Source organism: Cydia pomonella, chromosome 8 (assembly GCF_033807575.1).
Source record: "Cydia pomonella isolate Wapato2018A chromosome 8, ilCydPomo1, whole genome shotgun sequence".
NCBI classification, from domain to species: domain Eukaryota; kingdom Metazoa; phylum Arthropoda; class Insecta; order Lepidoptera; family Tortricidae; genus Cydia; species Cydia pomonella.
Genome location: NC_084710.1, coordinates 12781482 through 12805324, shown reverse-complemented (window position 1 = coordinate 12805324; position 23843 = coordinate 12781482). Strand labels below are relative to the sequence as shown.

The 23843-nt window shown below is 36.0% G+C and overlaps 1 protein-coding gene across 2 annotated transcripts; it reads right to left on the bottom strand.

Annotated features, from left to right (window-relative positions):
- Positions 1 to 887: 887 nt before the first annotated feature.
- Positions 888 to 22840, bottom strand: LOC133520612 (cytochrome b5-related protein-like). 2 transcript variants are annotated; one of them, XM_061855128.1, is made up of 6 exons: positions 22359 to 22840; positions 16712 to 16957; positions 14370 to 14779; positions 12685 to 12873; positions 11772 to 11996; positions 888 to 2721 (listed from the first exon to the last, which is right to left on the bottom strand). In XM_061855128.1, the coding sequence occupies exons 2-6, from the start codon at positions 16940 to 16942 to the stop codon at positions 2430 to 2432; spliced, it is 1347 nt and encodes a 448-aa protein (XP_061711112.1). In that variant the 5' UTR covers positions 16943 to 16957; positions 22359 to 22840; the 3' UTR covers positions 888 to 2429. The 2 variants fall into 2 exon arrangements, with proteins under 2 accessions (XP_061711112.1, XP_061711113.1); XM_061855129.1 differs by lacking the exon at positions 22359 to 22840 and adding an exon at positions 21272 to 21378.
- Positions 22841 to 23843: the final 1003 nt, after the last annotated feature.

Here is a 23843-nt window from a genome sequence, read left to right as displayed (position 1 = left end):
TGAAATATTGATTTTTGTAACGTTCCCAAGTTCGCTCAGTGCCAACTGTTACATGTTTAAAAAGGTATTCGATTATTTTATTTATAGGCGCATTTGTCGTGTGATCAGAACGTTTAGCCACCCAGGTTGAAGATGCCGGTTTATATTCATATTCTTTATTCACAATATTTATAATATTACATGTCATTTTTACATTAATAGGTTGTATAAGTAATTCGAAATAAGTAATAATAATAATAATTCGTATATAAGTGTACAGTACCTGGGCGACCGAGCTTTGCTCGGTTATAACTATTTATTGTAATATGGTGGTCTATAGGTGATAATCTTAACTACATTTTTTTACTAAATTAAACTTGTCTAAAACAATAAAAATTAAAAAAATTATATATAAACTTGAACATATAAAAAAAAACAAAAGTTAGTCACCGAAAGTTAGAACCCGTAACACTCGTTAAGCAGTCTGCGTCTTAACCCGCTGGACCAGACGGACAGTGGCCGGCAACACGAAATTAGCGACCATATTCTGCGTCGAAAGAAAAACGCATGAAAACTCGAAAACACGCGTTTTCCCAAACATAAGACTAATCTAGATCGATTGTTTACCCCCAAAAACCCCCATATACCAAATTTCAGCAAAATCGTTAGAGCCGTTTCCGAGATCCCGGAAATGTATATATATATATACAAGAATTGCTCGTTTAAAGGTATAAGATTCGTAAAAGATCAACAACAAATAACTAACTAAAGCACAACATTCAAAAATTCGTCATAACTGTAGAATGTGTGTTCGAGAAGCCAAGCCTTCAGTCTAGCCTTAAAACATTGCAGCAACGGTGACGAGGTGACTGTCTCCGGTAACCTGTTGTAAATAAATAATTTACTAGTTTCTTTAATTATATTTTATTAGTCATGTCATAAGAGATCATTCACATTAGGATATTATTCGTAGTTACTAAAGTTGATTGACATCAAAATATTACACAACCCACAGCCATATTAATCAATAACTAATGTTTGAGCAATAAAATATTACTAGCAATACAATACAATATTATTAAAGATAGTTTAGGTATAACATAGACAAACATAAATGTACCATTTGCGAGCAAATTATATTTTGTTGTTGGCTGCCAATAAAACACTATTGCGATAAAATTGCAATTATAATCGTTTTATCAATAACCGTCAATGTATATTTTGTCTGAAAACGTCAAATACATATGTTAATGGCATGATAGCAATATATATGTATTCGACGTTATTTTTATATCTAGATATAACAATGGCTAAGATGGCATTAACGTAACATACTTATTCCATATAAATTATGCTTAAATAATAGGTTTATAAAAGTTCTCAAATTGTCGCTTTAATATTAACAACTAAATAATTTAACCCTTCTCTTGGCATTGTGTTTATAAGTGTTTTTGACTCTATGCTTAGGGTTCCGTACCCGAAGGGTTCACCCTGAAGGAGAAGGGGTCGTTTTATGGTTCAGTATACTTAGTTGTCCGACCGTTTATCTGCCTGTCTGTGAGGCCTATCTCAATAATATTATATGTATACAGATTTTTTGCGTGTTTTCTATTGCCTTACAAATTACACAAATACAAATTACACAAATTATTATGATACAAATTTAATAAAATTATATATTAATGGCCCCTCATACAAAAATCTTATTTTTGATTTTATTGTATCCCGTATGGAGTGGTTATACATAAAAACCTCACTCGATGTCATAATAAAGAAAAATATACTAGAAAACATCAAATAATAAAAAGGGCACACGTGAGTCGGTCTTAAGAATAAAATAAAACATTGTACAACAATGTGTGATAGCACGAAACTTATATAGCGTGTCCAATTAGCACTTGGCGGATTTTTTCAAATATTTGTATGACTTAAATACTTTGGTCATGAAAAAAGTTAACTGAAAAGTTTGCAACACGAACAATACTCTTTTAGCATCACTTGCATCATCCCACTATCCCGGTATTAACCGGCTAAACCTGAAGTACCATGGTTTCCAGTACAATTTGACACTGGAACGGTTTTACCGCTTAACCCCGGGTTAGTAGGATGGTGCAAGTGGCGCCTACTCGGCCTTAAGATTCAAATTACAATAACATACATGTAGTAAATTAAATACGAGGTAATTTATACAATGCGTTTTTATAAACTATACACAACTACAGGCAAGACAGGTTTTTTAAAGTTTTTACTTTGTTGGTAAAATGCCTACCTATGTGAGTTTTTTTATAAACTGACCAGTCACTGATCCTAGTATCTATATCCTAGAAGTATCTCTCGTATGTCCTGTAATGTAAATGTTGACGTAATAATACAGTACTCACACTTGGACGAACGGCTCGGTTTCTTCATAGATATGTATGTATTATTCATGCATATAACAAGAAAACAACTCACTTCCGATTTTTTTCTGTGAAATCATGTGGCGTGTTTCTAATTAATTGCTTACAGTGACTTATCAATGCTTTATAGAACGTCGTGGTCCGCAGTTGTTCCTCGTACTTGCTGCAATGCTCGTAAAGTATGGGGTAGAGGTATTTGAGCTCGGCGTGGTCCAGCGTCGGGAATAGGTGGTGGAGGTAGTGGTCGCCGAACCGCGTCAGAGACTTGAAGTGATTTCCCGCGTAGTCGATCCTTTCGACCACCGTGTCGAGCTGGTGAAGTCCCCAGTCTACGTACTCAGCCCTGGAAAATGATTTTGTTTGTTAGTAACGTTGGCACTGGTGACCGACAGGGAACCAATAAGCCGACACGTGAAATTTAATATAAATTGAAATGTCGGGTTACTGGTTCCCCTGTCGATCACTGCTGCTACTATGTTAGGTACGAATTAATGCAATAATTTCACACCATCCCAGTGCTGAGCACCAGTGATGGTCGAACGTTAATTAGAATTGACCATATTGAAAACTATCCTTCTATTTTATATCCCAAGAAATAAAGGGTTGGGAAGCCGATTTCTTAATGTAGCTACACAGTGTTGCCGTATTAAAATATCAGTTCCCTACCCTTATTTTCTTGGATAAAAATTAAAAGCGTTGGATACTGGTTCTCTGTCAGTCACTGTTGCCACTACGTTTCGTAACCAAACTCGGATTATGGAGTCGCGTGACGCACGCATTTATTTTTGACCATTGATGCATATGTTTTGCAAAGTCATACTTAATTATAAGATCGCAAAATAATTTTTTGGTCGAGTAGGAGTTGGCTTGCTCGCAGATAGCCCCTTATCAAAATATTTTACGTATATTTCAGATAATTTTTGAAAATTCGCTCTGGGTTGAATTTTATTTACGTGTTCTTTCACATAAAAAGCCCCTGATTAAACTTTTTTGACTGAAAGGCCATCATGATGCGAAAGGGTCTAGCAGGCTAAGCGAACTAGAGGTGCCCCCAACGACGGATTTGGTCATTCTTTCAGGTGGTGTACTGGCAAGTCCTAAGAACACTCTATGCTTAATATCAGTCCTCGATCTTCTTTTGTTTTCGAGTTATTCAGGATAATGTAAAATAATCAGCGTATCATTGAAAGTGGCATATTTTGTAAACTGTTCAAGTTAGATTAACGAAACAAAATTATATTTGTCAATAATAAAATAAGCTACAAAATAACCATTTTTAACCCACGTCATGTCACTTATACTTCATTGTGTAAAAAAACATTTTATTTTTCTACAGATTTATTTTTTTACTTTTCGCGGAGGTACACCTCCAGAAAAAATATGCATGGATAGCCACTAGTACCCGCTACATACACATATAAAAATATTTGCGTAAATCTTCGTGCGTCATGTCAAAAAAAAAATCGAAAAAGTAGTTAGGAGCATATGTAAACAAAGTACTAGAGCAGGGTGTAGATAAGTTAGTATGTAGGTGTGTAACCTTTTCTTATAAACCTATTTATAATGCATGGACGATGACATGTCAACGTTGATAACATTTGACAGATATTCTAGCTGAATATGTTTTATTTGCATTTTGTGTTAGAAAATGGATAGCACTAAGTATAAGTCTTGTGAAAAAACATTAAAAAATATTAAAACCTCAAACTTGCATAAATGAGCAAAGGCCAGAATCTTACAGCGACACTTAAATGCTTTTTCCTACTCCTCTACTGTTATCTGTGATTTATGCATTCATTAATACGAATATAAGAACATACATAAAAGATTTCAAGAAAAGTCTATATTGTCTATTCCTCATAAAAGCTCTTGTGCTTTTATAAGCTATAATGTTACTGCGATTAATGGCTACCAACCTAACAAAACCAAAACGAATACAGTTTTAAACTAAGTGCATTGCTGCTAACTTACAAAATATTCATTTGGTTGCATAGTAAAAATAATTACTTCATAAGTCAGAAACACGCATGTGACACCCGTAATATAGCAACACCCATAGACTACGAAGACCGCTTAGCGTTGCTTGTTAGTCTCCGTAGGCTACGGTGGCCAAAATTGAGAAAAAACTGTCCAAAAAATTAATTTAGCAAGTAGCAAGTACCAGGGCCTCATGAGTTACGAGGAGTTGTCGCCGACCGGCCGGCCGCGGCCCGGGGCGGGCCGGGCGCGTAACGAGGTATGCTCGCGCGTCTTGGCTATATACTTTTGCTGTAATTTGTTTACCTAAATTAAGAATTATTTTTGTTGACTCGTAGGAAAAATATTGTATGCAACGTTGTATAAGTAGGTCAAAAAATTCTCGTGGCGTATTCCTTTACAATGTTCGCCTACGCCTTCGGCTCCGGCTCACATTGTAACTCACGCCACTCGCCTTTTTTGACCCTTCTTATACAACTGTTGCATAAAATACTATTACGACATTAAATTGCTTTTTAAAATTATTTGGCATTATTCATGTAAATAAAATAAAAATTGCTTCGTTTACTCATTAAATTGTTAATATTTATTATTTTAAAAGTAAAAGGCAATCCCGCTGATTTAGTGTTGCGTGTGGTTTTTTCATACTTTAAGGACTTATTAATTATTTTAAATTTTGATAAAATATTTGTGTGTTGTCATAAATATTGCAAACTAAATGTTTTTTGTTGAGGATTATTTATCTTCAGCCATGCGAAGTCTCCGATTGCAAGTAAGTCCTAAGGAAAAAAAACATGGCCATATAAGTCTTCTTGTTCCTCACGTTGTTCCGGCACACTGTGGGCTGAAATTCGGCTTTCATTGACATAGAAACCGAAGTTGTTATTTTTACGTTTTTTTTATTAAAATAGGTTTTGCCCAGCATTGTTATGGTAACCTATGAATTTTAGACGATTTGGAATGAAAATTGTGGAGTTACGATTTTTTTTCAAAATAAATGTATGGAGCAGGAACAAGAAATCATCATTACTCAAGAACCGCAAAACAAACCGTAATATCCTCGCAGGTTATACTACGAATTATTTGTGATTTTTTGGCATACTACATATATCCGCCACGGGTAATTCGTAGTATAACCACCTGCGAGGATATTACGGTTTGTATTGCGGTTCTTGAGTAATGATGATTTCTTGTTCCTGCTCCATACATTAATCTTGAAAAAGAATCGTAACTCCACAATTTTCATTCCAAATCGTCTAAAATTCATAGGTTACCATAACAATGCTGGGCAAAACCTATTTTAATCAAAAAAACCTAAAAATAACAACTTCGGTTTCTATGTCAATGAAAGCCGAATTTCAGCCCACAGGGCATTTTGCCACAGCTCATGGGAATCTGGGGTCCGCTTGGCAACTAATCCCGAGGATTGGCGTATGCACTAGTTTTTACGAAAGCGACTGCCGTCTCACCTTTTAACCCAGGGGGTAAACTAGGCCTTAATGGGATTAGTCCGGTTTCCTCACGATGTTTTCCTTCACCGAAAAGCGACTGGTGAATATCAAATGATATTTCGTACAACGAATTAGTTTTTTTCTCTCAATGCTGTTCATTTATGTTGAATACCTACAATCCAGATTAATTCTGGCATACAAAACCCAATCTGACAATGCTTACATAAAAATACAAAATGTCTGGCAAAAAATGCTTGATTTATTCATGATGCAAATGTAGGCAAGCATTTACACCAGCAAGCCAACGACCTGCTTAGGTAGAATACTTAGTAGGTATTTTGAACAATATTCTTCTTTTATGCCCACAACCAATAAAAAAAGAACCGGGTTTACAAAACATTATGACCTTATTTATAGTCTTTATCAAAAGTTCCACCAAAAAGCGGCTAGCGAGGCGTGTCTTTGCTATTTTAAAAGTAATTTAAATAAATATATAGACGAATTACTAATCAAGTTAGTACTATGCCATGCTCGCATGCGGCGGGCTATCTGGCCCCTATAAAAACTTACGTTTTTAACAGGCTCTTTAATTGTTGTAACAAACGAAATCTAGCCTGCTAGGAGGCCCGATTCATACGTAGCAATTTTTAACGGTTTTCTTTTATCTCATCTTATTTTGATATGACTTTGAAGGTCGCTCGCGCTGATTGGTGCATGAAAAATTAAGTGAAGGTCGTGCCGAGATGCGCACCAATAATCAAAACGATCGTCAAGGTCCTTTTATTATTTTTATCGTATGGCTTTATTGCAAAATAAAATAAAAATCAGGTCTAAATTTGATAGCCATTCCCTGGCATCCGCAGTTTTCGCGTGCAGTTGTTTCATGCCTCCAGAAAAGCATCTCTTGGGGCATTCCTCCACGATGTGCGTGGTTGTCTGGTCTGGCGCGCCACAGTCGCAGTTTGGTGAGGGCTTATAGCCCCATTTATGGAGCTTATGGTTGCAGCAGCTGACAAAGGTCCTGATTCTATTTAGTGTAACCCAGATTTTTCGTATCTTTTCAAAGCCCGGCTGGTTTTTTTGTTGGGTCTAAATCGGCGATGGAAATTTGTGACTGTGTATTATACGTGTTCCAGCTCTTAGTCCATTCAAGGGTTCAAGGTCCTATTAAAACCAGATCAACATCATAACAAATGGTTAAATTAGAATCGAACTCCTGGACCTTAATCAGCACCTCAAAAAGATAAATTGCTTGATTTCATGTTTTGGTTAAAAAAAAAACAGATCCCTACGTAGTTACGCCAAGAAAATACTGGTTTGGATAGGTGATAATATTTTTGAGTCAAGACCTAAAACAAATCATTCAGACGTGTGAAAATAAATGGCTAGATTCAAAACCTCTTATACTCGTTTAGAATACACTTCGCTACAAAAAATGGAATCTGGAAAGCTTATTTATTGATAAAGCAAATTAGTATATTATTTCTTATATGTATGATAAGTAAATAAATACACGTTAAATAACGAAAATAAAATAATAGTCACGAAATGAAAACCGTAGATTTATGTTTTTCTCGATTTCCCGAAATAAGTTTATAGTTGAAATAAGCCGTTTTGAAAAACACTCCTCAATTTATGTATAAGGCTACTCTAGACTACTAATATGTAATGAAATTTGAACTGTCGTGAGTCATACTGACTTAAGAGGGAAAGGAGGGAAGTAACACGTCCATAAAATAAATTAATAGTTTAAAAAACACTAGAAAAACACGATTTCGTGTTCAAAGTCCATTATGTGACCTTTCTCACAAGTGCAAACACGACTATGATACGATATTCCATCATGGAATGCCAGTGCTTATCTTCCGGCTTCATCATCAGACCTTGAAACCTAATCGTGGTCAAAGTTCATTACAAGACCTTTCTAACAAATCCAAACACAGCTATGATACGATGTTCCATCATGAAGTTCCAATTCATATCTTTCGGCTCCATCATCAGATCAATTCGACAGTACCATATTATTGTATTGTCATCAGTTGTCAATTTTCATGACGCTACGATCCTTGGAAGATGGTTAAATTAGTTACCTTAGATTCCATTACATATTAGTTACATACAGGTTGACCTAATAAAAGCGTGTTAAAAAGAGAAAATGTTTTTCCACTTCAAAATATTTTCTATTCTCCTTTTTTTATATGTTATTGACGCAATTAAAAGCTAGGTTTATAGGATTTTTTTCAATATTTACAGATAATTTTTTTTTCGAAAAAGCGAAACTTATTATTATATTAACGAATATATATTATGCTGAAGCGATTGACATCAAAATCAAAGTGATTTGTTAAGATTTACTAGTTAGTGGAAGCAGTTTTCTCTCTCCCGAAATGGAATTTCATAGAAAAAGTACCTTTATTTCATAAGGATCGCTAAGCTATTCTTTCCTCTTAAGCTACCTAACATAATAAGCATACCTACCTATCTCACCTAGTCGTCTTAGTCAAACATGAACCTACGCTCAGTATATCCATGTATGTATTCGACCTATTTATACTAGTAGCTCTGTGAGCTGTAGACCTCGCGAGCATAGCTTATGGCTCCTCTACACGATGGCCCAGCGTAGGCAAGTCCTAGGGGCGCATTTATGCGTTAGAGCAGCGGTTCCTAACTTGGGGGTAATTACCCCCGTAGTGGTAAATCTGGTATTTTACGGAGGTAATAAGCTCAATTAAATATAACAGAAATTAGACTTGTAAGGAGGTTAATATTTATTGGGAGTAGGGGTAAAATCGGGTTCCATAGTTAGTGGTTCCCTAGGGTGGCAGAACTGACAAGGTTAGGAACCACTGCGTTAGAGGGAGCAAGTGATATTGCTATCTCATTTTCATTTCTCTGCGTCCCTTAGACTGGCCTACGCTGGGCCATCGTGTAGAGGAGCCCTTAAAACTGAATAAATGTATGGCTCCGCTGTTTAGAAGACTTTATAAAAACTAAATTGACAAAAAAACATAATTATCGAATAGGATGGTCCAACTTTGTATGTAGAAAAAAGTTGAAAGGATTTTATCTTTACATGGCTCCCTTTGTAGAACAGTAATCTATGTGCCAAATTTGAACTCATTTGCGAATGATTAGGTGGTCGCTATGATTTTGTGATCTGCAATATCCTCATACAAATAAAAAAATTCAAAGTTACCTAAAACAAAAAAAAAAACGATCGCCATCTTTTTTAGCATACTTATAAATAATAAATAAAACGAATAAAGAGCCCTTAAAGATATTTCCAAAGCAGAATTATTGATGGGTCAATTTATTTTCAAAATATTGTATAGCAGTATTGTTTCATTTATAGCGACCTCTAAATAATGTTAATTGCTCTTAATTTTTTATAGATACTTTTTCGTATATCAGAATTTGAAAAGCCCGCACGGAAACGGATTAATTATTAACTAAGAAAACTTTGTAGACACGTAAATTTACTGCCACCTTTGGACACATGATTAAAACTTTTGGAACGTTATGGTGCCATCGCTCAAAACGATGCTGTCAAACATTTGGCCTTTTATCTATTAGATGGCGCACCTTTTAAGTCTAACAATTTAACATATGTATATTAGTAAACGAATAAGGATCAAAAAGATCATCAAGGAAAGGAAAGTCAAATGGCGTTCTACAAATTTTTATCACGTGTCGAAAGATATAGCAGCAATTTTTCTGTAGCAACAAAATTTTGTTTGACAATCCACCTCCATTTGAAATTCTCTTTGAAAAATTTAAAAAATGGGAAGGAGAAAATACTCCCTTTCCCGTTTCCAAACGCCCACAGTTAGTCGGTCATCCCCTGAATGGTAAAAGTAGAACCACCTCCATCTTCGTCGGCAGAAGAAGGGCCATCAGAGCTTCACTCTGTAGTGTTTTATCTCTATAGGATTTGGCAATCTAATCCGCTAAAACATCATTTTGCTATATCGAATACCTTGACTAAAATATCAACAGAAGATATATAATAAATCTTCGAAACACTGTTCCTGCAAATTTGTGCCCTGAATTTTTGTAGACAAGATTATAGCAAGCATCGCCGGCTCTTAGTAATCTATATGCACCAAAATTTTCTAAAAGAATGCCATGAACCGTACCGTAACTTTCTGCGGCGACTGCACGCAGGAAAAATGTTAGAAAACCGTTTCCTTCTTTTAGCTATGATATATAAAAAAAAAATATTAAAGCAATATAACATACATTTACGTTTAAACTTCTATTCCTAATATAATATCAATATTCCAATCTACAACTACGTCTCTATAGCAAAGCCAAAGTTGATAAATTAAGCTAAATGCAAAAACTGCTCAGATTTTTTTTAAACATGAACCCGTTTTCGCCTGCGCGACTGTCCGTTTCCTTTAACTTTAACGGCTGTAAAAAAAGTTCAGACGATAAAACTGAAACGAATACGCTTTGCTCGCGCTTCGTGCTCGCTTAATCAACAATACGAAATTTAAATACAAAAAAAATACAAAAATACAAAAAGTTACAATTCAGGGAATAGATCCAGGGTCCTCTTCTCTCTCCCTGTTACAAAGCTTAGTCCATAAAAAATAGGAAATTAAAGTGCAAAAAAAAAACAAAAAAGATTCATTGTTCGGGATTAGAGCCCGGAACCTCATGATTGTAAAGCTAGTGTATTCCGATTGAGCCACGAATGGATATATGTGACACGGTGAAATTAGGCTACTTATTCTCGAGTAAAACCTAAATATCTAAATACCCCCTAAACCAGCGTTCTAAAATATCTGAATTTTTCGCAAATCACTCTGTAACCATGTCTCACAAGGAGGAAACTCTTATGATATCGATACGGCTATTTGTTTAGGCGCGACGTACCATGACTCCGCCATTTTGAAAAAATTCCAAAAACTGGATCGACAAAAAAATTCTATTTAATCATAGAATATGGTCGCAAAATTTCACGCGAATCGGTTGAGAATTGCGACCTGTAGAGGAGAACATCCGGACATACGAAAGCAGATTGCGCGAGTCAAAACGTAGACCTACGCTACGCTTCGGTCAATCAGTCAATTAACAGTTAAATTGTAATTTACGATCGATATAGAATATTAAATGCAAGATCAATGCCAAATGTTATTTTTCCTTGTTTCTCTGCGCGCGTAAACAGGCAGCGGCAGCAATCAGTCCTGCCCTTTGTCTTGACCTTTCTCAATTTGCAAGTATAATCGCGCGTAATGCTTCTTATGAAGAAACGAACCAAGTAACAATGAAGGATCAATAGCAAAATGTTATTTTTCACTACACCAGTTCGTAAAGGCTTTCTTTATTGTTCAAAATCTGACTGCCTTCTATCTCTAATCGCGGTAAAGTAATTAATGCAGATTTTGAGTTGTTTCCTCGTTTTGCTTGGTGGAATTGAGTATTAAGTCATGCTTTTGTGATGATAAATATTTAACATTGTTGATTTTGATTTGATTTGTTATGTATACCTATTTTCCTTGCGTTGGTGCAGTGAAAAATGTTATTTTTCACTCGGTAGCAAACTTTAACAATCGCAAAGCTGAAGATTCCACTTTTGGAACCACTCGTTACTATCGTAAATTTCGGAATCTTTCGCTTACTCGGGTATCAATATTATCATGAGGAGTTAGTTAAACAACAATTTTGCCCCCTTGTAAAACAAATAACTTTTAGGTATGGTTAAGTAATATTGGTGAACTTTCTTTTTCTAAACTATTTAATCATCCTTAAGAATCATGATTGAACGGCCGAGCCCAGGTAAAACAATCAATCAGATATGAAAAGCTATTCTTGACTTCATATTGAGTCTATTTTTTGAAAGCCACCACCAAAAAGCAAATGGTTTGGCATTTAGCGGAAGGCTTCCAGTGCCTGCAGATACCTGCATCCGAACAATAAATGATCTTAAATGAGATAAAATGGTGAAATAGAGGCTTACCTCGGCTTGTCACCCTCGAAAAAGTTCTCATGTGCATGATGACCTGCAGTCAGTCCGAACATTACAAAGAAGAAGCTGGCGAACGTCAGCGTGGAAACCCAGACTGCCAGCGTCCAGTGCAGGGGGAGACCTCCAAAGTACCACATCCACGTGGGCACGAGGAAGGGAATCGCATTGGCTAGGGTTAACTGCTTGCCTTCGACGTTTACCGCGCAGCAAATGACTCTGAAAGTTTTAAAATAAGTAAAGGTAATTACGAGGAAGCGGTGGTGGCAGAGTAGATCTGTCATCCGACTTTCAATCCGGAGCTCGCGGGTTCAAGTCCTGGCTCGTACCAATGAGTTTTTCGGAACTTATGTAGGGAATATCATTTGATATTTACCACCAGCTTTTCTGTTAAGGAAAGTATTGTGAGGAAACATGAATACATACGCGAAGAAATTGAAAGGTGTATGTGAAGTCCTCAACTCGCATTGGGCCAGCGTGGGGACTATAACCCAAAACCCTCTCACGCATGAGTGGAGGCCTGTGCCCAGCAGTGGGACGTATATAGGCTGAATTATTATGATTATTTTATAAAGTTAAATAACAATATAGGTAAGGTAATAGTCTAAGGATCGATTGGATTGGCTCATTTTATTTATTAACTTTCAAAATCAAATCAAATTTGGAGTAGATAAATTGCACTTCTTAAACTAAACAACAATTTAATTTCAATGTTTTTAGGTAGGTTACTCTAACTTAATGGATATCAAATAGCTAGGAACATTTTAACTGGTGATGTACACTATCCACAAAGCCTATTTACTTACTTATTTTTATGACATTTTTTTCATATTTTTAATAATTGGAATATTAAACCCAATCAGCAAATTGTTACTATAGTAAATTCATAGAATGGAAAAAAACTTACTCCTTAATCAATTGCACCACCAATGCAACTGAGTAAATTACAGGCCAATACAAGGCAGCCAGTTGCTCGAACAGCGACTTGGTTCTGTACGGCAGGAACAGTAGAAAAGGCTCTAACACACTAAGCTCAATGTCTTGAGCTGTATTTGTATGCAAGTGATGCGACATTGCGTGTGATATACGCCAGTCTCTAAAACAGATACAATAGTTATTTTCACCACACCAACTTTTTTTGGTATTTCATAGTTAATATTTTCCTTGCGTTGGTGCGGTGAAAAATGATGTGTTTCAGTAGGTAGTAAAGTTTAACCCTGCTGCCTAAAAACCTTCTCGAACCACTAGCTACTCTCGTGAATCAATTTTGGAATCTTTTGCGTGCTCTAGTATAAAATATTAGTACGAGCGGTTAAACAACAACTTTGCAACAAATAACTATTGTTTTACAAGGGGAGTTGTTGTTTAACTCCTCTTACGAAATAGAGCGAAAGATTCCAAAATGGAACTACGAGCGGTCAAACAAGAGCGACGAAGTGACGCAATCACATTTTTCACCACACCAGTGCGAGGATAATACTAACTGTAAAGCATTAGAAATCATATCCGAATTAACGCCATTTACTATTTATCATTCAAAACCGTAACAACTCAAATCAAATCTAACAAGTCAAATCTGCCAGCCTATACACGGTGCTATATGAGGAAACCGAAAGATTTTGACAGATTACTGATCACATTTAGAGACTAAAATGTCATATAAACTTTTCTGGATTTCGCCTAGTTTCAGAGTTAATACCAATGTAAAAAAACATCTTCTTATCGTAACTTAGTGCAAAACGCCTTTTTGATCGCGATAATGCCATTATGGGGCGTACTATAAGATTAAAAAAAAAAAGGTAATTGGTAACTCTGAAACTATGCGAAATCCAGAAAAGTTCATATAAATAAATAATATAGGACATTATTACACAAATTGACTAAGTCCCACAGTAAGCTCAATAAGGCTTGTGTTGAAGGTACTTAGACAACGATATATATAATATATAAATACTTAAATACATAGAAAACATCCATGACTCAGGAACAAATATCCATGCTCATCACACGAATAAATGCCCTTACCAGGATTTGAACCCGGGCTGAAATCAGCTTCGTAGGCAGGGTCACTACCCACTAGGCCAAACCGGTCGTCAAAACCCAAACAACAATATGACATTTAAGTCTTTAAATGTGATCAGGAACACGCTGTTACAATCTTTCGGGTTCCTCGTGTTACACTACACCGTGTATGCTCTCCTGTACTTGCGTGTGATTGTGTGATTACTCATAGGAAATGCGCAGTACTATTTGCAACAATGTGCAGTGAGTAATTAGGAACATAATCAAAGTTGTATAAAATTACCAGCATTAATTACGACCAAATGGTTGGTTATGGTTTCATCATAAGGTACTCTATTACTTGCACGTGTATAAAGCTGCCCAAGTACTTGCTCCTATATATATGTATTTTGTTGTTTAATTTGTTTCTTTCTCACAATCAACAAACATTGGCCCTCGGTAAAACAAATGTGTAGATGGGAAAGTTCTTGATATATTAGTTTGAATTACTATCCTACAAAAAACATTGTCACCTTTTACCATCTAACTTAATGTATGGTTTAAGAAAGTTGTTTTAAAGATATTACTTACGAATAGGAGGACCCTATAAGGTTGAATATATACATTCTCCAGTTATCCCGTCTATGGAAGTAATTATGGGAACAGGTCACTAGACTTGACAGAAGATAACCGCTAGCCGGGATCAAAGCTAGTCCAACCCAAATGTTCCTGTTCATCATCCAACACGACAGTGAACTGACCGCCACAAAAGCAGCCAATAAGTTGTCAGTGACAAAGTCACTACGCTTTCTGACGTTCTTAGGAATTTCCTTTATCTTTTCAGTCACTTTCAGCTTAAGAGTCTTGTAGAAACCGTCTTCGACGAACGTAAAAGGAGAGTTTCTTGGTGCGTCAGTTTTTCTGACGAAGTATTTGGGTAGTTGTTCTTCGGCAAGGCCTTTAAGGTGATGTGTTTCGAATGCTTCTGTTATATCAGTTCCCTGGACAAAAAAGTGTAAGTTTTTATTAGTCAGTATCAAACCGGTACTATGATTATACGGTAAACGTTTTTATTCCAGTTTTAGAGGTGGTAGAGGTTATTTGGAGGAGGGGTTTAGACGATTTCTTCGTACAGGTTTATTTCGGTTTAACCGGTTTAGAATAATGGTTATAAATCATTAACGTCACACGGGACGGTACACGCTCCAAAGTTCGTATTTAAATAGCCACCCGCCGTTCGCTTTTATTATTTACCTATATTTATTAATTAAATCTTCATTGCACAATACATGAAGGTATAAATGGCGGACTTAAGGCATTTTCTACCAGTCAACCAATGGGTCAAACCAGATAGGTCTTAACCTATAAGCCTATAGGTCTTAAGGTGTAGTGTCTTTTGAAGTAAGTTCATTTGTAACCAAGACTATTAATTTAGGTTACTGACTTAGACTGGTAATTTAGGTTAGAACAAAGTTCAAAAAATCACGCGAATTTGTTTGACTCGTGTAGCAAGTCTAGCAAGAGCGCACGATATGTAGCGATTAAAGGTAACATTCGGGTTGCTACAGCTGCAGCTGCATTACTGTAGCCTACACGACGCAGGTGCTGTAGCTGTCAATTTCCATGATCAAATGAGTGACGATCGTAGCTGCATTAGCCGTTACTGCCACGATTAGAATGTTTGATTCATCACTCATCTGCAGTTGCTGTCCGAATGCAGCTTTAGTTTATTTAAAGAAGTTAAGGATACCTTCCGATTGCGAGGGCTTTGTGGCAGTTATATTGCAACAGCATTGCAGCGCAACATTGCTGCAGAGCTAATTACTGCAAGAAGTGCTAATCAGCCAGAATATCGACGCTATTTTGACATTTTCTGCAGCAATACATACGTCAGTAATGCTGTGCTGTAATGGTCTACTGCATTGTTCCCGATTGTCAATGTTGATGTTCTGGATAGGTAATTGACATTGCTTGCAACAATGGAGTTTGCAGCAACACTACGCTGCAATGTTGTAGCAATTTGAATGCTACCCTAGCTGACGTCTTTGCCATCACGTGATATAGGTTAAATAGGTATTTCGTATTATTTTGAATGACCAGTTTTACGGCGCAAGTATTACGAGTATAATCATATTTTATGCTCTGATGCTTCTGATATCGATAGCATACTGGGATAGGGTTTTCAAACGTAATAATAAGAAATACCATTCATGTTATACTTGATGGTCTCGATATCGGTCTAATCTTATAGAAACGTCAATATTCCTGTAAGCTTTATAACTTAGAGAAGAAACCTTTTGATTTCTTGGAATTATGTTGCTGAGCGGACATCTGACTTCTACATTGAGCCATGGAAAAAGTCGAGACAGCCCTAGATGGATATACCTAAGAGCACCAAACAAAGATGAGAATTCTCAATGTCTCAAAGGATTGATGCCATTTTAATTGCAATGACTCGGCTGTGTAGTTTTCTCGTTAGCAATTGTTTAGTGATAATTGACTTTTGATTATAGAACAACAGATGATGTAGATAATTAGGGTTCCGTACCCAAAGGGTCAAACAGGAACCTATTACTGAGACTTCGTTGTCCGTCCGTCCGTCCGTCTGTCACCAGGCTGTATGTATCTCATGAACCGTGATAGTTAGCCAGTTGAAATTTCTAGATTATGTATTTCTGTTGCCGCTATAACAACAAATACTAAAAACAGAATAAAATAAATATTTAAGGGGGCTCCCATACAACAAACATTTTTTTTGCCGTTTTTATAAATAATGGTACGGAACCCTTCGTGCGCGAGTCCGACTCGCACTTGCCGGGTTTTTGTTTTTTTTAAGTACTAGTAGTATCTGGCGAGATATCATTATCGGCTTCGAAACGTATATTGTACGCATACGAACATATGAAAGTGCTTTTAACGTCAATTGGACAGACCTTAGTAACTGTGATCCACTGTGTACCCCCGGGATGTACGTCCACAAAACTGGTCAAGTCGTATAGCGAGTCATGTATTCTCCACAGATCCTGTGCGCCGTCCTGCAGCCGCTTGCCCTTCAGCCACTGTTGAGGAGTACGTGGCTCCTCCTCGCGCGTTACCGGGTATTCTAAATGGGGGAAGCTGACTTGTCGTCGATCCGTAGCCGGTTTTTCCGAGTTTGGTGCCATGACTTAGGATACAACCTGAAAAATAATTAGAAAAAAATAAACCTTATTTTTTCCGATAAAAGTTAAATCTACACTGTCAACATTTTTCTGGCCTCTCAAACTCTTAGCAATTCTGTCTGGACAAAACGTTGTGCGAGGAAGCCGCCAGCTCTTCGGTCACCAGTTACGTCAACCAGACTTGTGCGCGCTGGTATGTACAAAATGGTACTCTCTACCGAGGCTCTTATATTTATTGCGTTTCAAAATTTCGGCGTTTTCCGCCGCTGCGCCCGCTTTTACATAAGTCCGTTGGAGGTGGGACGGTGCCAGTGTGTCTACGCAGGTAGGCACAGGTAGCATCCCACATTGCACTAACATCCGCCCTAAGCTCTAAGGAACTAAGGACACGCCATCAGGCCTCTTGCCATTATCCCTGATAATGCCAGTCGGCTCAAGAAGAGCAGGCACATTGATGGTGGCAAGCAATTTTTATATCACAACACTCGTGCTTACTAGTGGAATTGCTGGAAGCACTCATGGTATATTGATAGTAGTGTAAGTCATTAATTTGACTCATTTAACAGAACTATCCAAATTTAAAATATATGCAATAGTTAGGTACTGTTGTGTCTGCGTCATATATTTGATTTGATCTGAGAATTGTATTTTACAAGTTTTACAACACCTGAAATTGCAGGGTTCTGTGAGACGGCCATGTTGTATGTAACCTTTACTCGTGTGCCATGAGTTGCCGTTTTCTTGATATGTGACCAGCTAATCCTTTTTTTTATCATATATTTCGGAAGAATTCATTTGCATTTTTGAAAATGTTGCATTTGCGTCAATCTTGGGCATTAAAAAAATTTGGTGGCCAGTTACCTGTGGGTTTTGACCATTCTTAGCCTAAAATATTTTGATAAGTTACGCACATACTATGCCTGAACTTGTAGTACACGCAATTAAAATGTTCATGACAAAAATATGGTATGATTTTACAGCTCTGCAAGTAACACGGATTTTTCTGATACATGTAGGTATTTTTGGGTGAGTCTTCGTCTTAAAATATTAATGCTGGACTGTACTACACATATTTGTGTGTAGGTATCCCGCGAATGACGATACTTAGTTATGTTTAATTAGAGTTAAAATACATTAATCGGCACGCTAAGGAAACCACCAAAATATGCGACACTGAATATTATTATTACATTCCGAATATTATTGGCGCAAAATTGTGAGGCAGCCACGATATCAAAATTACACTTTAAGGTTTAATTCAGCTAATTAGAGGAAGAATAAAATAGAAATATCCAGTGGCATCGATGGTATCTTACATCACGGATTAACATTTTAATTAATTTTAAAACACAGTCAAGACTTTTTCCTGAATATTACTGAATATTTATCATCATTAAAATAACCTTTACAGTACATATGGTGCTTCTTTACCGCACTAGTGCGAAAATTAGCATATTACGTTACTATGTCGAACATTTAAAGGGCTATATGTACTGTAAAACGTTGTACGATACATGTGCGAATAGGTAATTCGCAACTCGTGTTGATTTAAAACACTCCCTTCGGTCGTATTTTAATTTATCGCCACTCGTTTCAAATTTCCTATTTTTCGCACTTGTATCATAATGTACTATTGCTTAAAAATCGCAGCCAGATCCTATTTAACAATATTAAATAGGATTTGGCTTTGATTTCGTAGTTATATTATATACAAAAGTGGTCATAGTGTGATGGCCTTGCATGCTTTTTATCCTACCGTTGTTGTTTACAAGCTAAACCGAGCCTATTTCTTGTTTTTATTTTGTCTGAGTTACACTTGGCCAGCAAGGTATTTTATAAATCATTGCCCTTTTCATGGCAAGCCAAGGGCATACCCCGGACAGTGTGTCGTGGAAAAGTTTGAGTTTGAGAATAATAAACAAGTTTGATTCACCTTAGCTCTGGGACAAATATATCATTACTCATCAGGTACCTACGTTAATGTATGTTAATTGAAGATTTAAAAAAAGGGTTCTAGTCTGTTTTTTGAGATCTTTGATTTTGTTTTGATATCGCTTCGATTTGTTATCGCCTACTGTCCAGTAATTCAGGTGGTCGTCAGAAAACGTTCATGGTGTTATATTGTGACTTGACCCGTGAAAAATTTGGCAGTGGCAAACGTTGTGTTTCAAATGCCCGTCTTCTTCCGCTCCGCTGGCTAAGTAAGTGATACAATTTGACAACACTCGTGTCCGTTTCTATTGTTTTCCATAATTTAATAATATTATTATATAACAAGTATTTTGCTTCATTATGGTAAAAAACAAAGCTTACTTTGTGCATGAGGATGCGCGGGTTAACCAACTTAATATTCTTATTAACATCAGACAAAAGAACGTTGACATCGAAAATAGGATTGAAGCGATGCTGTCAATCAATCTTCAGAGAACAAACGGGAGAAGATGACGTCGTTTATAATATTCAAATAGTGGTTTATAATATGACGTAAGGTTTGCAGACTCTTTGTTTACTTTGCCAACGTATTTTTTTGAGTTGCAAGTCGCTTAATTTCGGTTGTGTAATCAACAGCACAACCAAGTTTAAACTGCCCCCTAGTCGGTACCCTGCTTACGAAGCAGGAGGTCCCGGGTTCGATTTCTGGTACGGGCATTGTGTGTACATCACAAATGTTTGTTGCTGAGTAATGGATGTTTTATATGTATTTCCATATTTAAGTATTCATCTATATCTATCTAAATATTATATACATCGTCGTCTAGTATCCACAAGAAGCCTTATTGGGCTTACTGTGGCACGTCGATTTGTGTAAGATTGTTTCATAATAATTATATTTATTTATACCTATATATTTAAAAAAAATTACGGCAGGTACCTCGTTTTGCGACGCCGTGGAGGGAACGAAACAGGACTTTTGTATAAAACGAAATGTCGCAGAAATTATGCGACTCATGACTTAAAAAGTTACGCTCGTCTGGCATCACTCTAAGAAGTTTTATTAATCCTGTCCACTTATCATTTATTTTTCGTAAAGATTCAACAGGATACGTTTTTGTTTATTGCTATGTTTTTTACCTATACGTAATTGCTGGCATCAAATGAATGGAACTTTACGTCTCAAGCAATTAGAAATCGCATTTAAATTGCGTGATATTTCTTAATCGTGAAGGTGCTCATTATTGAAGTATTGTATCGTCATCAAATAACCGTATTCGAATTACATACTATCATTCAATAATGACTTTAGGTACCAGCTGGAAATATTAATAACAGTTCATTATAAAGGTTCATTGGTTGGTAGTTATGTGAGGTAGAAAGGCGACTGCAGTTATTATAGATAAGAACCTAAATATAACTTTTATTATGACATAAAAAATGATATCGAAATGATGTCAGTCGCGCGTGCATTTCGCTCGTACTTATCCATACATGTATAGGCGCGAGCGAGATATACTACGGACTACTGATATCATGTCACAAAGTTGGATTTGGCTTCATAATACAAGGATTTCTTGTGTTCGGATTTTTATAAAATGAGGTTTGCATCTTATTCGCTTTTTTGTTAACTTTTACCTCAGAACTATTTTATTACTGAATTATTCTTATTATATATATTTTACTCGCTTCTGTTTTGTAAACATAGAAATATTATTGATTTCATCATCATTATCATCTATCTTGCGTTGTCTCGGCTTTTCGCCACGGCTAATGGAAGCCTGCGGTTCGCTAAACAATTAATCCTAAGATTTGGCGTTAGCACTAATTTTTACAAAAGCGGTGGTATCTGACCTTCCCACCCAGAGGGTATTTTTATTTTATTTAAGCCTTAAAATTCTTTAATAATATATTACTTATACATTAAAATTACACAGTTCATTTTACATTTAATTTTTATCTGATATTTAATATTATGAGTTTATGAAAATATATGAAAATTATAATTAACATTAATATACATTTTAACTTATATTATTATTAAAGACCTCTCGACTAGTATAGGCCTCCTCCATTTCTTTCCCCTTTTTCCTGTCTCCAGAGGGTAAACTAGGCCTTATTGGGATTAGTCCAGTTTATTCACGATTTTTTAAATGGATATGATCTGTCAGTGTCAAAAGAAAAGTGACGTGACGTTTATAGTTGAAGATAGAAATGACAATTCGACACTGATAGATCATATCCAAAATAAAATTACAATTTCATATTTGACGCGGCCAATGATGATCTGTATGACAGTTCCCTAATTCGCTTTTGGGTAGACTAAATTGAAAAAAAGGACAGTATTTTTTTTACTTAATTGGTACATTTCTGAATAACTAAATGTGTTATAGTGCTTACCATAATAAGTCTAAAAATATTTGACATTTACAGTTACTCCATACAAAAGTGAATTGTCATCATAAAAATTCAAAAGTAATTCCGACTTAATATTCTCGTTTGGTGTGTCGGTTGAATGCTTGAACGCGATTGGTTGATGAGTTCGCATCACGCGCGCGATTGGTCGCAACTAGTTGCGTTGGCCAGCATCAGCACGCTTGGCTCGCATTCGTGCTCAGCGGTGTCGCTGGCACCCCTATGCTGGCACTATTCTTAGTGCTCCTTACGGGCCCGTCTTTACGAAGTAATATATAAGTCAATGTCTGTCATAGGGATTATCATTGGCTGCGTCAATGTTATGTAAATAATTACAATCAAAATACGCCTAACGGTCTTGGCCAAAAATACGGCTTTTAATGCAGTACAACATTTGTGTTGTTAAAATCTTCACTAAGGCCGTGGGCGTTAAGCGTGGCAGGGTCGTTGTGTAACAATTATTTAAGGTTTAAAAAGATACTCGCAAAATAAGCTATTGCATATTAATAGACAGCGGCAAGACGGCCCACAATCCGTCTTATTGGAAAAGTATAAAAAATGAGCATGGCTAAAAAAAGAGAGGCTTTTTTTCTAAAACGAGATGTGTTAATAATGACTAGTGGCTCGGTAAGCTGTGGACCTCGCGAAGCAATTTTGAAAAAAAAAATTTAATACTGAATCGACAAAAAAAGGAGGACATCCGGACATACAAAAGCATTTTTGTCCAAGCTGAAACGGAGACCTTCGCTGACGCTCGGTCAATTAGGAAGGGACGGTAACGGGTCAGTTTGTATGGTTTCAGTTTTATCGGTTTTGGTTGATTGATAAGCAACATACTTATTAGAACTACTTTTTGTATAATTAAGTGAAGAAACTCGTATATGCACATGTAGTAATGTTTGATTATTTGTATGCACGGATGTTCAATATTTGGAAACAGTTATGGTGAAGTTAGGTAAATAAATTAAATAAACGATTTTAATTCATAGCTTGTAACTAGAAGATACAGTTTTTTATTTTATAATATTTATTACAAACGATTTAAAATTTATAACATAAGTAAACCACTCACCAGTGTTATTCGACAATCCTTATCTCTTTATCACAATATTTCACAGTTTTCTATTTATTTATTATTTTTGTTGTGATATAAACAACATTATCAACAGCCGCGCGCGTCGGTCACTTGATAAACCGCAGCCTTGACTGCATGTGTAACGATTGCGCGGGAGTGGTTATACGCAACAGTTTTCGGCATTCAAACTTGTTTTTTATTTATAATGATCGTTATTTGTTTCGTTCGTTTTGCAAAGTCAGCGATATACGCAGGTAGTTAAGCAGGTGAGGTTGTCAAAATGATCTGCACACGGTCTTATACTTATAACATATAAGTGTGTGTGTCAGGCATTATTAGACAGGGCTGCTCAAACTTTGAAAGGGCGGGTAATTTTCGAATGTAAACGTGGAAATCGTGAAGGTTCGAAGTATCCGCTTCCACTGACGTTCCATCAAAGTGTGCGAGTGCGTCTGACTGATGTTGATTAGGGCAAACACAATACAAACTTTCATAAAAAGATGCAATTTAATTTGAACGTTACCCATACTAAGCAAACAATTTTTAACGAACAAAATATTTTAAATACAGTATTTGAATTGGATTACAATGTAAAAGGCTTTTGGTGTTCTCTGGGGTGTAACTTGCAACAATTTCATGAACCGAATCGGTATGCTTTTTATGAAATTACCCATGGTTAATGGTACGTATGTAGTGAATAATTCTTTGCCATCGTATTTTCTCGGAAACGTTCGTATTTGTCATCCTACTGCAGTCAACCTCAGTACTGTTTGTATAATTATACTCAGACTGACTGAAATAGTATAACACGTTCGTGCGTTTCCGTGAAAATACGATGGTAAAGGATCCCTACATCTGTATATATATATATATATATATATATATATATATATATATATATATATACATAGGTAGGTGTGATTTAGGTATGACGAATGCATACAACTTACAAGTAAAATTTGCATAAGTAGGTACACACATTTTTCCAGACTTTTGAGTCGATATTTTCATGATCAACACAATCTTAACATTTGTATACATGCGACAAATAAAATAAAACATAGGTACATATTTTGAAAAAAAATGCCATAAAAGCATACTTTTTGTTGTGATTTCATTTGTAATTTCTATACGACTTCTAATTGTAAATCAATGATCCATTAAACCAAATACTTTATATTTATTCGTCATTTCGAGGACTTATGTAGTACGTCCATGCACAGTCACGTCAAAGTTGTTTAAAAAGGTATAAAAATTCAAAGTATGTTGCAAAAGGCATGATCATTTATTTCAGTATCAAAATGTTGTTTCTAATGAGTTACACATAAGTTTTTTTGTATGGTTCTGTGTACGACAATGCAATCATCTTTGCACAATTAACAAACAAAAAACGGCAAATTGTTTAGAGATGACTGATTTTACTAAAACAAAAATATGGAATGCTGTGTGCGTCGATATGAGGTATGACCAATTACTTTAATA

Coding starts and splice junctions, on each gene's coding strand:
- LOC133520612 (XM_061855128.1), bottom strand. CDS start 16,942: ATGGCACCAAACTCGGAAAAACCGGCTACGGATCGACGACAAGTCAGC. Junction 12,874..14,369: donor CTTATAGGGTCCTCCTATTC/GTAAGTAATATC, acceptor TATCTGTTTTAG/AGACTGGCGTATATCACACG. Junction 11,997..12,684: donor GTGGTGCAATTGATTAAGGA/GTAAGTTTTTTT, acceptor TAAAACTTTCAG/AGTCATTTGCTGCGCGGTAA.